The 17,839-nt window shown below is 44.8% G+C and overlaps 1 protein-coding gene across 8 annotated transcripts in view; it reads left to right on the forward strand.

Moving 5' to 3' along the window:
* The window catches only part of epha7 (eph receptor A7), a 365,611-nt gene that overhangs the window by 129,686 nt on the left and 218,086 nt on the right, over positions 1 to 17,839 (forward strand). For all 8 annotated transcript variants that reach the window (XM_059981395.1, XM_059981388.1, XM_059981389.1 and 5 more), the window contains exons 4-5: positions 4,539 to 4,694; positions 6,528 to 6,863. In XM_059981395.1, coding sequence (XP_059837378.1) covers positions 4,539 to 4,694; positions 6,528 to 6,863 — 492 coding nt within the window. The remainder of the gene's footprint in view (positions 1 to 4,538; positions 4,695 to 6,527; positions 6,864 to 17,839) is intronic.

Genomic DNA, 17,839 nt, shown 5'->3' on the forward strand with positions numbered 1-17,839 from the left:
GTAAAAGAAATTCAGTGGATGTGGTATATTTAGACTTCCAGGAGGCTTTTTGGCAAGGTGCCATGCATGAGGCTGTTTACCAAGCTAAGAGTTCATGGAAAGTTACAGGAAAGTCACTGGCATGGTTAGAGCACTGGCTGATTGGTAGGAGGCAGTGAATGGGAATAAAAGGATCCTTGTCTGGTTGGCTGCTAGTGACCAGTGGCATTCCATAGAGATTGGTGTTGGGACCACTTCTTTTTATGCAGTATGTCAATGATTTAGATGATGGAATAGATGGCTTTGTTTCCAAGTTTGCAGGTGATACGGAGATTGGTGGAGGGGCAGGTAGTGTTGAGGAAACAGGATGCAGAATGACTTAGATTAGGAGAATGGGCAAGAGAGTGGCAAATGAAATACAATGTTGGAAAATGCATGGTCGTGCATTTTGGTAGAAGAAATAAAGGTGCAGGCTATTTTCTAAACGGAGAAAATCCAGGAATCTGAGATGCAGAGGAACTTGGGAGTCCTTGTGCAGAACAACCTAAGGGTTCATTTACAGGTTGAGTTGGTGGAGAGGAAGGCAAATGCAATGATAGTATTCATTTCAAGAGGTTTTGAATACAAGAGCAAGGATGTGATGCTGAGGCTTTGTAAGACACTGGTGAGGCCTCACCTTGAGTGTTGTGAAAAGTTTTGGGCTCCTCATCTAAAAAGAGATGTGCTGGCATTGGAGAGGGTCCAGAGGAGGTTCACAAGAATGATTCCGGGAATGAAAGAGTTATCATACGAGGAACGTTTGATAGCTCTGGATCTGTACTCACTGGAATTTAGAACAACCTTTAGAGCAACCTTTCAAATGTTGAAAGATCTTGACAGAGTAGATGTGAAAAGGATATTTTCCACAGTGGGGGAGCCTAGGACAAGAGGGCACAACCCTAGGTTGGAGGGGCGTCCATTTAAAAGAGACACGCAGAGAAATTTCTTCACTCAAAGGATGATGAATTTGTGGAATTTATCACCACAGGCAGCTGTGGAGGCCAGGCTGTTGGGTGTATTTAAGGGAAGAGCTTGATCAGTTCTTCATTGGACATGGGATCAAAAGTTACAGGGAGAAAGCCGGGGAGTGGGGCTGAAGAGGAGGAAAAAAATCATCAGCCATAATTGAATGGCAGAGCAGACTCAATGGGCCAAATGGCCTAATTTTGCTCCAATGTCTTGTAGTCTTATGGTCTTATATGAGACCCATAAGATATCAGAGCAGATTTAGGCCTTTTGGCCCATCAGTCTGCTCCGCCATGTCATCATGGCTGATCCAATTTTCCTCTCAGCCCCAGACTCCTGCCTTCTCCCTGGATCGCTTCATGCCCTGACAAATCAGGAAACTAAAACAATCCCGAATCTTGAATTTCTGTGAGGCATTATTTCACGGAACTCCACAATCACTCAGATTGTTATCTTTGTACCTCGACAAGTAATAGCATAGCCATTAATTCTCCTGTATCAGTGACATCAAGGTGTGAACTGTGTCAGACAGAAGCCACACACACCTAGAGCTCAGGGACAATGTCATTGTCAGAGTTCTCTGAGATAAAGTTTAATTCCAGAAGGATAGGTCTTTGAACTTGCATGGATTTGACAGCCTCAGCAGGATGTTTCAATAATGACTGAACATTATATTCCAGCACCCTCTGGATAGTGACACATATATTGAATTTTTGCTGATCTAGTTCCGTTATGAACTACACTTAAGGACGTAAAACAACATCATATTTACCTTTGGAAAATCACCACCATTCTGAAATAATAACAGCCACCATCACACCTCCCAACGTAGAATGGTCCTTTCTATTTTGATTAACCTTGCAAAAACTGTTTCGGACCCGGAGAGGCTCCACGAGAAAATAAGACAATTACACACGATGTTCCTACAGAATGGCTACAAGATTAAGGAAATCAATAGGGCCCTTAAAAGGAAAAACCAGGAAACAACGAGGAGGAACCCGTCATTACCACCTATCCTCCCTGTATTTCCACTAGGATCACCAGGATCTTGAAGAAATACAGGGTTAATACCATCCACAGACCCATAAGGAAGCTCAAATGACAGCTTATATAGAGGTCAGTTGGTATTTACAGGATTCCCTCTGAATGCAGAGCAACATATATCGGCCAGACAGGACTCATGGTGGAAACCCACAAATAGGAGCACAGGAGGCATATCTGTTTGGGTCACCCAGAGAAACCAGCAGTGGCGCAGCATTGCATTTCCAGTGGCCATACGACTGACTTTGATGGCACAAAACTACTGCGTCGTGCCAGTGGCATTTGGGTCCACCTAGCAAATTAAGCATTTGAAATAAAACTAGAAAAAAAGAATTTGAACAAAGACGAAGGTCTCGCTCAAAGTAAGAACAGGGATTCGATTGTAAACAAGGTGGGAGAGCAGAAACCTGATTGGATGAGGACTAACCAATTAGGACAAACAGATGACAGGATATAAATACCACTGGTTTAGACATGCCCAAGCATCATCCCTGATGAAGAGGGTGAAGTTTGTCATTGAAACATCAGTTAAATCAACACCTGTAGCTGGCCAGAAGCCCCAGAAGAGTTTATTTGTCGTATACGCTGGGAAAGCACTAGATTGTTTTTCAGGTAGAAAAAAGATTCCAGTGCACACCTTGTCATTCAAGTGTGATGTCACTGACACTGGAGAATTGACAACCGTGGCATTACTTCCCAAAGAAAGGCTAAGTTGACTTTGCAGCCTATGGACTCATTTTTGGGGACTATGCAGCTCAAGTTCTCAGTACTGTTCATTTGCTTTTTTAATTATTTGCATGATTTGTCCTCTTTTGGACATTGGATGTTTGTTGGTAATTTTTTTTTCTGAATTCTATTGTACTTCCTTGTTTTCCTGTTGGTGCCTGCAAGAAATTGAACCTCAAGGTTGTATATGGTATATATACTTCGATAATAGATTAATTTACTTTGAACTTTGATGTAAAAATTAAGCTTTGACTGTGATATAAAATTACATATAAAATTTTCTTGCAGGTGTTTACAGGAAAATAAAGAAATGCAATTGAATTTATGAACTTTAAGAAACACGGGTTGATAAATAAGCAGTGTGCATGAGAAGGCAAATTGGCAAATAATTTAAAAAGTAAATAAATAATACTGAGAACATGAGTGTGGATGACAACTATGCACACGTTCCAATCGGCACAGGCTGGCAGAAACAAATGTTTCATTTCTCCACATTTTTATGGTGGCACAGTAGCGTGTCAGTCAGTGTAACACTATTACAGATTTAGCAATCCGGCTTCAATTCTGAATCAGAATCAGGATTAATATCACTAGCATATGTTGTGAAGTTTGTTACTTTGTGACAGCGGTACACTGCAATACGTAATAATAAACTGTAAATTATAGTTAATATATTTTAAAAGTTAAATAAGTAGTGCAAAAAGAGTGAGAAAAGCAGTGGTGAGGTAGTGTTCATGGGTTCATCGTCCATTCAGAAATGAATGGCAGAGGGGAAGAAGCTGCTCCTGAATTGCTGAATGTGTGCCTTCAGGCTTCTGTAACTCCTTCCTGATGGCGGCAATGAGAAGAGGGCATATCCTGTGGGATGGGGGTCCTAATGACGGACGCTGCCTTTTTGAGGCACTGCTCATTGAAGATGTCCTGGATACTACAGAGGATAGTGCCAGTGACAGAGCGGACTGAGTTTACATCTCTCTGCAGTTTAGTTCAATCCTGTACAGCAGCACCCCCCACCTCATTTGTACGTTCTCCCCATGACCACGTGCATTTCCTCTGGATGTTCCAGGTTTCTCCCAGAGTCAAAAGATGTACTAGTTGGTAGGTTAATTGGTCATTGTGAATTGTCTTGTGGTTATGCTCAGATTAAATCGGGGTACTGCTTGGTGTCATAGCTTGAAGGGCTGGAAGCGCCTATTCTACTCTGTATCGCTAAATAAATAGACACATTATTTCGTGATGGGGTTAGGTTAATTAGGCTTGTTAGGAGTTGCTGGGACAGCACGGCTCGAAGGGCCAGAAGGGTCTGCTCCGAGCTCTATCTCTAAATAAATAAAATAAATATAATTTAAGTTCAAATCCTGTTAGCTTTAGAATCCTGCCTGTTTTCCAGTTAAACAGTTTTCCAGTGAGGGCATTGTGTTAGGGAGCAATGAGATTCAGCTATTGCAGTGACAATGGGAAAATCTCAAGTAAGTGGGAGAATTTTGTCACTGACCTACATCTCGGCATGAAGTGATTTATTTTCTGTGTATTAATGTTGAAAACTGAGGCATGGTAATGGCCGTTAATGAGCTGAAGGGGTGTTAGTTCTAGGTGATGAATAAACCATGTCATGACTTCCAGCGTCTCACCTGGTACATGAGCTCTGCCTTGATTTGTATTATGTCACCATCTTTTCTTGTTTCTCATTCATTTCTCGTGATGTTTTTAATGAAATCCACACTGAACTTTAACCGTATGCCTTTAATGAAGAGGCTGACATTGAAATGAAGTATTTCTCTTTGCAGCTTGCAGGTGGGGATTCTATAAATCATCGTCACTAGACCATCAATGTGCTCGCTGTCCAGCTCACAGCCACACAATCCGGGAAGGCTCCTCACGATGTGAATGTGAGGGTGGATACTACAGAGCCCTTACTGATCCTCCTTCTGTTCCTTGTACAAGTAAGTTTGCTCACTTTTCCTCTCTGCATCATGGTTTTCAGATACATTGTAGATTGTGCGTCCTCTTCAGCTGAAGGCCTATGGTTTGTTAATTATTCACTGGACTAATAGATCTGGTTATTCCTTTTTCCAAATCCAATCATCCATTACCTAAAGACCTTGTCCTAGCACTTAGAGGCTTGCGTGCTTCAATGATCTGGAGAACTATATTGGCTAGAGTCAGAGTTGGGTCGCCCATGTCAAGCAGGTCAAAGTGTAGAGGTCGGACTAAGAGTGGTCCACTGGTCCTCCAGGTTCAGGGGTTCAGCTCGAGGCTAACAACCCTGACTGGTCAAAAAAATATATTGTTACGTAAACATCAGTGAAGAATCCTTCGATATCCATGTGTGACTGCATGGACAGATACTGTAGAGATGGAAAACTTTCATTGCTGCCCTAAACTGCAGTAGAGTGGTGGACAATAAAAAAGAAAAAAATACCTAAAGACAAAAAGAAGTAATCATAGATTCACAGAATAATAGAACGTTGCAGCACAGAAACAGGCTCTTTGGCCCATCCAGTCTATGCCCAACCATTAATTTGCCTAGCCCCATTGATCTGCTCCCAGATCATAACCATCCATACCCCTCCTATCCATGTATCTATCTAAACCTCAATGAATTGTTGAAATGAAACCCAAATCCTCCTTTTCCATACTCTCACCAGTGAAGAAGTTGCCCCTCATGTTCCCCTTAAATATTTCTCCATTCACCCTCGAACCATGACCTCTCGTTCTAGCATTGCCCAACCTTAGTGATAAAATCGTTTTTCCAAAAAGAAAAGTGTTTTTCCTGCATTCTCGCAAGCTTTTGGAACTTGCCTAAATTCGGAGTTGGTGAATCCATTGACAATGGTCTGATGTTTGCTGCTTCACTTAACTCAGTGGAAACTCCAAGTGCCCAAACTAGGGTGGTAAGGTATGTTGATCTTCATTAGTTGAGGAATTGAGTTCAAGAGCCACAAGGTAATTTACACAGGGAGTGGTTCAGGAACCACTAGGTTTATAACGTGTTTCTACCCCTCAACCATCAGGGTATTGAACCAAAGGGGATAACTTCAGTTGACTTCACTTGCCTGATCATTGAAATGTTCCCACAACTACTGGGCTCACATTCAAGGACCTTTCATCTCATGTTCTTGATGTGTATTGCTTGTTATCCCTCTCTGCTGCTTGTGGTGCATAGGGTGGCAACCTTGGCGTTTCTTTAGCATTTTGTCTTTTTTTTATGAGGCTGAGTTGCTCGCTTGATGCTCATCCCAACAAGGATGGGAAATGTGCTGGGTCGGCCAGGTTGGAGCCTGGAATCAGTCGCCTCAAAGTTCAGTGCCGATGCCGCTACACCATCAGCTGGCTAATATTTATTATTTTTATTGTTTCTTCTTTTGTATTTGCACAGTTTGCTGTCTTCTGCACTTTTGTTAAGCACCATAACTGGGTGTTTTTTTTAATGTTATTACTATAAATTTGTTGAGTATGCCCACTGGAGAATGAATCTCAGGGTTGTATATGGAGATATATATGTACTTGGATAATAAATTTAATTTGAGCTTTGTTGAGTACCGTCAGTGTGGTGGTAGAGGCAGGTTCATGATTGACATTTAAGAGACTCTTAGGCACATGGAAGACAGAAAAATGAAGGGCTGTGGAGGAGTGAAGGGTTAGATTGATCTTAGAGTTGGTTAAAGGGCTGGCACAACATTGTGAAGAGCCTGTACCATGCTTTACTGTTCTGTGTTCCAAAGTACATATTTGTGTTTGTTGGCCTGTCTGATGATATTTGTTTAATTCCTCAGGACCTCCTTCTGCACCACAAAACCTCATTTATAACATAAACCAGACTACGGTGAATCTCGAGTGGGGCCCACCAGCAGACACCGGGGGGCGAGACGATGTCACCTACAGGATAATGTGTAAACGGTGCAGCTGGGGGCAGAGCGAGTGCATGCCCTGTGGCAGCGGAATTGGCTTCATGCCTCAGCAGACGGGACTAGCAGATACATACGTGACTGTTGTAGACCTACTGGCCCACGCTAACTATACCTTCGAGGTCGAAGCCGTGAATGGCGTCTCGGACATGAGCCGCACCCAGAGATTGTTTGCAGCCGTCAGCATCACCACAAGTCAAGCAGGTAAGAGAGACAGTAAGAGTCAAAAACAGTCCCGTGCACGATCTGTGTAATAATCGGTCTGGCCGAAGTTATTCTATATCCACAGCTGAGGGGATTGTTAATGTTGTACTAATGTGAAATAGAGGTTCAGGTCGTATTGAGCTTTCAGAATTTAGCAACTGTTGCTCTATTCCAAGCGACTGTGAATGACTTTCTACTCTTTGACATCTTCAGAAAGCATTCAGTGTTGATCTTTTGCTTTATCTCCAGAACGCTCCTCTCAATTTAAGTGCCTGCATTGCTTGGCTTAACTTTGGTCTATCACCCCTACTGGGGCGTAGGCCGCTGACGGCCACTCACCAGAGTCCTGGTCCAATAGAAGGTTGATGGGTTCTGTGGCCTCCGTTTCCATCACATGACTTCATACGTCTTCTAGGCCAAGGTTCTTCCTCTCCCAGGGATGAGGTCTTTGGTCCTTCTGTTGGTGCTTCTGTTGCTCTGTGTTTTTGCAGGATCGGGTTGCTAGCCTGTTCCTTTCGCAGCCGGGTTTGGGACCGGCTGTGATGGAGTTCTGCATTATTTACAGTGATCAGGGGTTCCCAACCTTTTTAATGCCCTGGACCGATACGATTAAGCAAGGGGTCCGTGGGCCCCAGGATGGGAACTCCTGGAGTAATTGTTCACAGCTTCAGTCATCTGACGCCAAGTCTGAAGTGTTGTATTATTTACTCCAAGGTCAGTTTTAGGTGAAGTTGGTGGTTTTCCAATGTTTAATTGCCATTAATCATTGTGTACTTTGTTCCCTGAAATTAAGTTAGTAATTTTGGATGTGTGGGTCCCTGAGCCGAGGAAGGAAGTAGGTATACTGTGATGCTTGAATCATGCTCATTAAAAAAGAGGCTTCAGTTTCTCTCTTCTCTTCTCATAACTAAGTGTTACATTACCATATCCCTTCTGGAATTTTCCTGCAGGTCATAACAGCCTCCAAAAGTAGCAGCAGGTGCACAAGTTAGGTACAAAAGCAGTGAGTTGAAGCTCCAACTTCTTTGCATCTGGTCTCTCGTAGGACCATTCTTCTTTTGAAACTGTGTTGGCTTCTGATTAATTATCGGTTCTATCTGTGGAATTAGGGATCCATCACTTTTGTTTGTGAACACTCCATTTGAGCCCTTGTTCTCAGTGCAAAGTTAAATCAATAGATTCAGGATTTGTGGTTATGTCTGAGTAAGATGATTATAGCATGTCTTTTGAGGAAAGATTTTCATCATGAATCCTGATGGAATGTTAACTGTTTACTCATTTCCATAGATGCTGCCTGGCCTGTTGAGTTCCTCCAACATTTTCCCTGTGTAGCTGTGATTTCCGGCCTCTGCAGATTCTGTCTTGTTGAGGATGAGAGATGATTTGATGGAGGTGGTGGTGTTGTTCCCATCAATACACTTACAAGATGATAAGAGGCATAGATCAAGTGAATAGTGTCTTTCAGCATTACAACATAAAAAGGCCCTTCAGCCCATCTAATCCATGCCAAAATATTATTCTGCCTTGTTCCATCTGGAGCATAGCCCTCCACATTCCTCCCATCCCTCCTATCCATGTTCAAAGTTCTAAGTACATTTATTATCAAAGTATATATACTACATGCAGCCTTGACATTCAGCTCCCTATAGGCAGCCACAAGCCAAAATAAAAAAGACAAGACCACCAAACACCCAATGTGCAGAAGAAGAACCAGTCATTCAAACAATAAAAGTAAATGAATAACATTCAGAATGGAAGTTAATTAAAGCAAGTCCATTGCCATGAAGCTTTGCGCAGTCAGTTCAGGAGCCTGTTAGTCGCAGGCACAGCTTCGCTTCAGCCCAGAGATGAGTAAATCTTGCAGAGCACTGAGGTGAACACCGGCCAAAAATCTATCCAAGTAGCCACATTTTTTTTTCCCAGGGCAGAAATATCCAATATGAGGAGGTGTAATTTTAAGATGATTATAGACAATAGACAATAGACAATAGGTGCAGAAGTAGACCATTCGGCCCCTCGAGTCTGTATCGCCATTCTGAGATCATGGCTGATCATTCACTATCAATACCCAGTCCCTGCCTTGTCCCCATATCCCTTGATTCCCCTATCCATCAGATATCTATCTAGCTCCTTCTTGAAAGCATCCAGAGAATTGGCCTGCACCGTCTTCCGAGGCAGTGCATTCCACACCCCCACAACTCTCTGGGAGAAGAAGCTCTTCCTCAACTCTGTTTTAAATAACTGACCTCTTATTCTCAATCCATGCCCTCTGGTACTGGACTAGGGGGAATGTCAGAAAAAAGTTCCTTTACATAGAGAGTGGTGGATGCATTTAATGCCCTATCAAGCTGCTGGTAGAGATACGTACATACATTAGGAGCTTTTAAGAAATTTAGATAGGCACTTGGATAATAGAAAAAATAAATGGTTCTGTGGGAGTGAAGGGTTAGGTTGATCTTAGAGTTGGCTAAAAGGTCAACAGAACATTGTGGGCTTAGTGGCCTGCAATATGCAGTACTGTTCATTATTTTATCAATTGCTGTTGACAAGTTTGGTCAACTTGACTTGGTAGTGCCTGAAGCCAAAACCTTAGACAAAATTGTATATGCACTTTTTATCAGGAGTGAAAGCATGCCTCCTGGGACCCGGGGGATTGGGACGGGGGTGTTGCTGATAGGGGAAAGAATTGTAGTTGTGGCCTGGTTGGGATCAAGGAAGAAGCCTGTGATAAGAAACCAGAAAATGAGTATTGAAGGAGGAGGATTGAAGCTAGTGGATGGAGGAGAGTAGGCAGGGTGTTAGGTCTGCAGGACATAGAAGTAGAACTCAGTGATTGGAAGGTTTTAACCCTAAGCAATTGGAAGATTAGTTTTTGTCGAGGAAGATTTTGGCACATTAGCCTTCATAAATCAAAGTATTGAGTACAGGAGTTGGGCTGTTATGTTGAAGTTGTAGAAGATATTGGTGAGGTCTAACTTGGAGTATTGTGTACAGTTTTATTCACCTACCCCCAGGAATGATGGAAGTATGATTGAAAGAGTACAGAAAAAATTTACAAGGATGTTGCTGGGTCTGGAGCACCAAAGTTATAAGGGAAGATTGAATAGGTTACGACTTCATTCCTTGGAATGTAGACTGAGAGGAGATTTGATAGGGGTATACAGAATTATGAAGGGTCCAGATAGGGTAAGTACAAGCTCCATGTTGACAAATACAGTGCTGTGGCATCCTTGCTATATCTACGTGCCTAAGACTTTTGCACAGTCCTATGTAATGACATTGGTATTGAGGTATTGTGCTGCTTTTCGGTTATTGATGAATCACTGGTTAAACTAGAGATGCGGATTATAATCAGTTGAAAACAGCAAATGCCCATCGCTAAATATAGCTAATGATGTTTTTCTTAACCATTCGGTGAAAGAAGTTTGTAGTTTGCCAAGTATTTGTATTTACTTAAAGTAGGTAGAACATGTGCTCTTATAAGGACAAATCAGCCTTAATATATAGACTTGTAACCCTTGGTTAAAAGGTCAGTACAACATCAGGCTGAAGGCCTATATGGTGCTGTTATATTTTGTGTAGGTTAACAGCCATTATAGGATATATAATCAGTTTAAAATAAATGTATTGATAAGGTACATCAGTATGTGTCACCATATACTGTCCCGAGATTCATTCTCTTGGGGATATTCACAGTAAATACAAAGAAACACAATCGAATCAATGAGAAACCACACACAAGACAAACAACCAACCAATGTGCAAAAATCAACAAACTCTGCAATTTGGAACATTACATCATATGAAGGAACACAGGAAATTATATAAGGAATAAGACACATTACATCACGTCAAAGAGCACATTACAGTGGATTCCAGTTCATTAGGACATATCAGGACAAGTACATTTTGGCCTAATTAAGCAGCTTTCCCCATTAGCCAAAGTTTCTTGAAGATAAAAGGAATAAAAAGATGAACTATGAATGACAAATCGTGTATTTAACTGAAATGCAGAACAAATTAAACTTTACCTTTACCACTGCAGTACAGTTGGCCCCCGCTTTTCAAATGTTCTCTTTACGACAACTCGCTGTTACGAAAGACTTACATTAGTACCTGTTTTTGCTGACCAAAGAGGATTTTTGCTTTTATGAAAAAAAGACGCCCGCTTTATACGTGTGTTTACCCCGAGAAAGATTACAATGTCTGTGAAGCCTTGTGCAGGCAGCTGTTTGCACATACGTGTACGTGTGTATGCATGTACGTGCGTATACATGTACATACTTATGTATGTACGTGCTGATTTTTTTTCTCCAAATCAATTTTGGCTCACTGCCTTCCTGAGTTTGATAAGTGGAACTACACCGTACCTACAATATTTCTACTTTATATAGGGTATAAATTTATCATATCATTCCTGCTTTTACTATGTGTTATTTTAGGTTTTATGCGTTATTTGCTTTGATTCAGTAAGTTATTTTTTTGGGTGTGGGAACGCTCAAAAATTTTTCCCATATAAATTAATGGTAATTGCTTCTTCACTTTACAACATTTCGGATTACAAACGGTTTCATAGGAATGCTCCACCTTCGGATAGCGGGGGAAGCCTGTACTATAAAACTGTGTATTAGTTCCTAATGGTTATCAAAACAGGAACACATCCAGGAACATGTTCTTTTGATTGACTGTAAATGGACAAAATCAGAACAGATCTTGTAGGTAATAGACTGCCTTCACACTACACTTTCAATGACTGCATCCTCCAAATCTTCATTTTCATTGTAACATACAAGGTGATTCTGTTACCTTCAAATTCTTTGTAGGTCCTAACTCATTGAAGTAGTGAAATCATTTCATTTTCACTCCCAGCCATTTCTGGCATCTCCAAGCCTGAATGCTTAAAACCACAGTGAGTAAAGCAGTTCTGAATTGTCTTACTGCTTATTTCTCTCAAACTATGTGACAGAAACCACTGCTTTTTGAACACAAACACACACAACTGATAGGGTTTAAAAGCTGTTGGTTCTAAGCACAGAGTAGTGTCTAATGGGTACACAAGTGCAGGTGACTGGCATTGTTAGAACCCGTTCAGCAACAGTCTCCTGTCTCAAATAAGGGGCTTAGTGTTCCAAATACTGAAAGGGAAGCCCTGCATTTTCTCACTTTTGTTCTTTATGAGTTGTCCCAAATAAGCGGTTGCCCCGATAAGTCGATGGCCGATGGCCCAGTGAACAGGAATCTGCTGTATTGTATATGTAATACAATGACCTACTGTCCAGCATGTCACAGAAAAATTAATAGTTCACACAAAGTAAATCATTCACATTTCTTTCTAAAGACATAACTCAAAATGTAAACCATGCCGAAATGCCTTGCTAAATATCAGAGACTGCTGTTTTGTCTTCACAGTCAATAAAAGATTGTAACATGAGTTTTTTCAAATGGAAGCAACAGAGCTTTAAAAGCTTAGGCACCAAAACTATTTTTATACTTCTTTTTCCCTCTGGTTTTAATTGTTCTAACAGGTTTAGTCTGTAACAGGACATGGTCTGCTGCTTACATTAAACACAAATATAACTTGCATCACCGTAGGGATTGTGCTCTGGTTATTCAAAACACGTCTTCCTATGAGCTTGCTATTCACCAGTTTGGGTTGAATACATTTAATTTTTGCCTTCTTGTGTCTTTCCCTTTCCTTCGCAGTTAGAAGAATGGTCTCAGCCTGAAATGTTGACTCTCTATTAATTTCCATAGATGCTGTCTGACCTGCTGAGTTAGTTCCTGCAGTATTTTGTGTGAGTTGCTTTGGATTTCCAGCATCTGCAGAATTTCTTGTGTTTAAACTTAGCCTATCACAATAATTTGAGCTGGAGACAATCAAAATATTTTCAAAATTTCCTTGTCAGGTATCATAATTATGAACCGTGTCACGTAACGTGGGTGATCATGGTCTGTGATCACAATTGTTCTTCGCTAATATTTTTACAGAAGCGGTTTATCTTTGACAGGTAAAATCGTTTTAAACCAACTCTCAGATACTCTCAGGGACTTTTCTGTTTGGAGCGTAGAAGAATGAGAAGGGACTTGATAGAGGTCTACAAGATTATGAGAGGCATAGATAGGGTGGATAGTCAGTACCTGTTTCCCAGGGCAACAATAGCAAACACCAGAGGGCATATGTACAAAATTAAGGGAGGGAAGTTTAGGGGAGACATCAGGGGTAAGTTTTTTACACAGAGGGTTGTGAGTGCCTGGAATGGCTTGCCAGGGATGGTGGTAGAGGCTAAAACATTAGGGGTATTTAAGAAACACAAAGTACACTGCAGATGCTGTGGTCATATGAAGACACACAAACAAGCTGGATGAACTCAGCAGGTTGGGCAGCATCCGTTGAAAGGAGCAGTCAACGTTTCGGGCTGAGACCCTTCATCAACCAGTGTGGGTTCGAGGCAAAGAACATAGAACAGCACAGCACAGTGCAGGTCCTTCTGCCTATAGTGAGGTCAATCTAACCCCTCCTCCATAGCCCTCTATTTTTCTTTCATCAATGTGCCTATCTAAGAATCTCTTAAATCTTCCTGATTATATCCATATCTATCACCAACCCTAGCTGTACATCCCAAACACCCATCACGCTCTGTAAAAAATCCTACCTCAAACATCCCCATTGTCCTTTCCTCCAATCACCTTACTCTGCCCTCTCATATTAGCCATTTTGACTGTGGAAAAGCCTGGCTATCTACTCTATCTTGTACATCTCTATCAAGTCACCTTTCGTCCTCCTTTGCTCCAGAGAGAAAAGCCCTGGCTTACTCAACCTCTCCTCATAAGACATGCTCTCTAATCCAGGCAGCATCCTGGTAAATCTACTCTTCACTCTCTGTAACATTTCTACATCCATCCTATAATGAGGCAACAAGAACAAAGTGCTGGGGGAGCCCAGCAGGTCAGGGAGCATCTACGGAAATGAATAAATAGATGACATTTCTGGTCAGGACCCTTCTTCAGGACTAGAAAGGAGGGAGGAAGACACCAAAATAAAAATGTGGGGAGAGGAGGAGGATAGCTCGAAGGTAATAGGTGAAGGAGGTGGGTGGGAAAGGTAAAGGGCTGGAGAGGAAGGAATCTGGGTAGGAGATGACAGTGGAGAGAAAAAGGAGGAAGTAGGGTCCCAGGGGGAGGTGATAGACAGGTGAGAAGAGGTAAAAGGTCACAGTGTGGAATAGAAAAAGAGGGGAGCCGGAGGGAAACATATTTTCACCAGAAGGAGAAATCGATGTTCATGCCATCAAGTTGGAAGCTACCCAGATGGAACATAAGGTGTTGTTCCTCTGCCCTGAGGGTGGCCTCATTTTGGCACAATTGGTGGCCATGGACCGATGTGTCAGCACAGGAATGGGACTGGGAATTAAAATACTTTGCCACAAGGAAGTCCAGCTTGTAGTTGGAGCGGAGATGCTGGAGGAAGCAGTCCTTCAGTTTATGGCAGGTCACACCAGTGTATGTAGAGAAAGCCACATTGGGAACAACAGACACCAGCAGGTGAACCCAGAAGATTCCTGGGTGAGGTGTTGATCACCTGGAAGGACAGCCGAGGGCCCTGAGTGGAGGTGAGAGAGGAGGCAGAAGGGCAGGAGTAGCCCTGGCTGCTTGCAGGGATAGGTGCCAGGAGGGAGATTATTGGGGAGGGATGAATGGACAAGGGGATCTCTGCGGAAATCAGGGTGCGGGGGAGGAGGTAGAGATAAGTTTTGTGGTGGGACCTCTTTGGAGATGGCCGACGTGAATGTAGAGGCTCATGCGGGGGGTAGGAAAGGACAATATTCCAAGTGTGGTCTAACCTGAGTTTGATAAAGCTGCAAGGTTACCCTGGCTCGTCTCAAGTCCTCACATTCTGTCAGGCAGGGCAGAGGGCCAGGATTGTTTTTTTGAATTATTATTTATATGGGTAATTCTTGTACCTATTTAACCACAATTAACACATTAACCAATATACAATATCAAATTAAGTCGGTGTAATCAAGCACCTTATTATCTTCCTTTTGCTCTGGAAAAAAAGTCTATCAAAAGAAACCATATAAATCCTTGATACCTCATTACAGGCCTAATTAGTCAGTAAAGCTATCTCTGAATCTAATGCCACTGAGAAGAAAACATTTCCTCTTCTCTACATTTAGTAAAAATGATGGTCAGGAAATACCATTTAATTAGAGGTTAGCTTCATGTACATCGAAACATGAAGCTGGGGGGTGAAGTCAGCACATGAGGTGAAATACTGGGGGCAGCCCGCATGTATCACCACCGCCCAGCGTCAAAGAAGCATGCCACAACTTACTGACCCTAACCCGTACGTCTTTGGAGTGTGAAAGGAATCAGGAACACCGGGAGGTGACCACATGGTCATAGTGAGAATGTTCAGACTCCTTATAGAAAGGGGCAGGAGGCCTTACAGAAAGTGCTGGAGGATGGTGCCTACGATTGACCGGTCTCCCTCGCTGCTCCTGGAGGAAGGTGCCTACGATTGACCGGTCTCCCTCTCTGCTGCTGGAGGATGGTGCCTACGATTGACTGGACTCCCTCTCTGCTGCTGGAGGATGGTGCCTACGATTGACCGGTCTCCCTCACTGCTGCTGGAGGATGGTGCCTACGATTGACCGGTCTCCCTCACTGCTGCTGGAGGATGGTGCCTACGATTGACCGGTCTCCCTCACTGCTGCTGGAGGAAGGTGCCTACGATTGACCGGTCTCCCTCACTGCTGCTGGAGGAAGGTGCCTACGATTGACCGGTCTCCCTCTCTGCTGCTGGAGGATGGTGCCTACGATTGACCGGTCTCCCTCACTGCTGCTGGAGGAAGGTGCCTACGATTGACCGGTCTCCCTCGCTGCTCCTGGAGGATGGTGCCTACGATTGACCGGTCTCCCTCGCTGCTCCTGGAGGATGGTGCCTACGATTGACCGGTCTCCCTCGCTGCTCCTGGAGGATGGTGCCTACGATTGACCGGTCCCCCTCGCTGCTGCTGGAGGATGATGCCTAAGATTGACCGGTCTCCCTCGCTGCTCCTGGAGGATGGTGCCTACGATTGACCGGTCTCCCTCGCTGCTGCTGGAGGATGGTGCCTACGATTGACCTGTCCCCCTCACTGCTGCTGGAGGATGGTGCCTACGATTGACCGGTCCCCCTCGCTGCTGCTGGAGGAAGGTGCCTACGATTGACCGGTCTCCCTCGCTGCTGCTGGAGGATGGTGCCTACGATTGACCGGTCCCCCTCGCTGCTGCTGGAGGAAGGTGCCTAAGATTGACCGGTCCCCCTCGCTGCTGCTGGAGGATGGTGCCTACGATTGACCGGTCACCCTCGCTGCTGCTAGAGGATGGTGGCTACTATTGACCGGTCCCCCTCGCTGCTGCTGGAGGAAGGTGCCTACGATTGACCGGTCTCCCTCACTGCTCCTGGAGGATGGTGCCTATGATTGACCGGTCTCCCTCGCTGCTGCTGGAGGATGGTGCCTACGATTGACCGGTCTCCCTCACTGCTGCTGGAGGATGGTGCCTACGATTGACCGGTCTCCCTCGCTGCTGCTGGAGGATGGTGCCTACGATTGACCGGTCTCCCTCGCTGCTCCTGGAGGATGGTGCCTACGATTGACCGGTCACCCTCGCTGCTGCTGGAGGATGGTGCCTACGATTGACCGGTCCCCCTCGCTGCTGCTGGAGGATGGTGCCTACGATTGACCGGTCCCCCTCGCTGCTGCTGGAGGATGGTGCCTACGATTGACCGGTCCCCCTCGCTGCTGCTGGAGGATGGTGCCTACGATTGACCGGTCTCCCTCGCTGCTGCTGGAGGATGGTGCCTACGATTGACCGGTCCCCCTCGCTGCTGCTGGAGGATGGTGCCTAAGATTGACCGGTCTCCCTCGCTGCTGCTGGAGGAAGGTGCCTACGACTGACCGGTCTCCCTCGCTGCCGCTGGAGGATGGTGCCTACGATTGACCGGTCTCCCTCGCTGCTGCTGGAGGATGGTGCCTACGATTGACCGGTCCCCCTCGCTGCCGCTGGAGGAAGGTGCCTACGATTGACCGGTCTCCCTCGCTGCTCCTGGAGGATGGTGCCTACGATTGACCGGTCTCCCTCGCTGCTGCTGGAGGATGGTGCCTACGATTGACCGGTCTCCCTCGCTGCTGCAGGAGGAAGGTGCCTACGATTGACCGGTCTCCCTCGCTGCTGCTGGAGGATGGTGCCTACGATTGACCGGTCCCCCTCGCTGCTGCAGGAGGAAGGTGCCTACGATTGACCGGTCTCCCTCGCTGCTCCTGGAGGATGGTGCCTACGATTGACCGGTCTCCCTCGCTGCTGCTGGAGGATGGTGCCTACGATTGACCGGTCCCCCTCGCTGCTGCTGGAGGATGGTGCCTACGATTGACCGGTCCCCCTCTCTGCTGCTGGAGGAAGGTGCCTACGATTGACCTGTCCCCCTCGCTGCTGCAGGAGGAAGGTGCCTACGATTGACCGGTCTCCCTCGCTGCTCCTGGAGGATGGTGCCTACGATTGACCGGTCCCCCTCTCTGCTGCTGGAGGAAGGTGCCTACGATTGACCGGTCTCCCTCGCTGCTGCAGGAGGAAGGTGCCTACGATTGACCGGTCCCCGTCGCTGCTGCTGGAGGATGGTGCCTACGATTGACCGGTCTCCCTCGCTGCTGCTGGAGGAAGGTGCCTACGATTGACCGGTCTCCCTCGCTGCTGCTGGAGGATGGTGCCAGAGTCCTGCATCTCGGTGACAGTATAATTGACGCCATTTGTGGATTGGACTCTGTAGTTCATGTTATGATGTGTTTGTGGTTTCTGGTCACTCCTTTTTTTTATTGCTATTTTGTTGCAATTTTGAGAGGGGCAGTCTGACTCTGGGGCCTGCAGTCAACAAACACCACAGTACTAAATTGAACTGAACTACACTGGACATTTCTGGCCTGTTTCAAGTACTC

This window comes from Hypanus sabinus, chromosome 10 (genome assembly GCF_030144855.1).
Source record: "Hypanus sabinus isolate sHypSab1 chromosome 10, sHypSab1.hap1, whole genome shotgun sequence".
In the NCBI taxonomy this organism is placed as follows: Eukaryota; Metazoa; Chordata; class Chondrichthyes; order Myliobatiformes; family Dasyatidae; genus Hypanus; species Hypanus sabinus.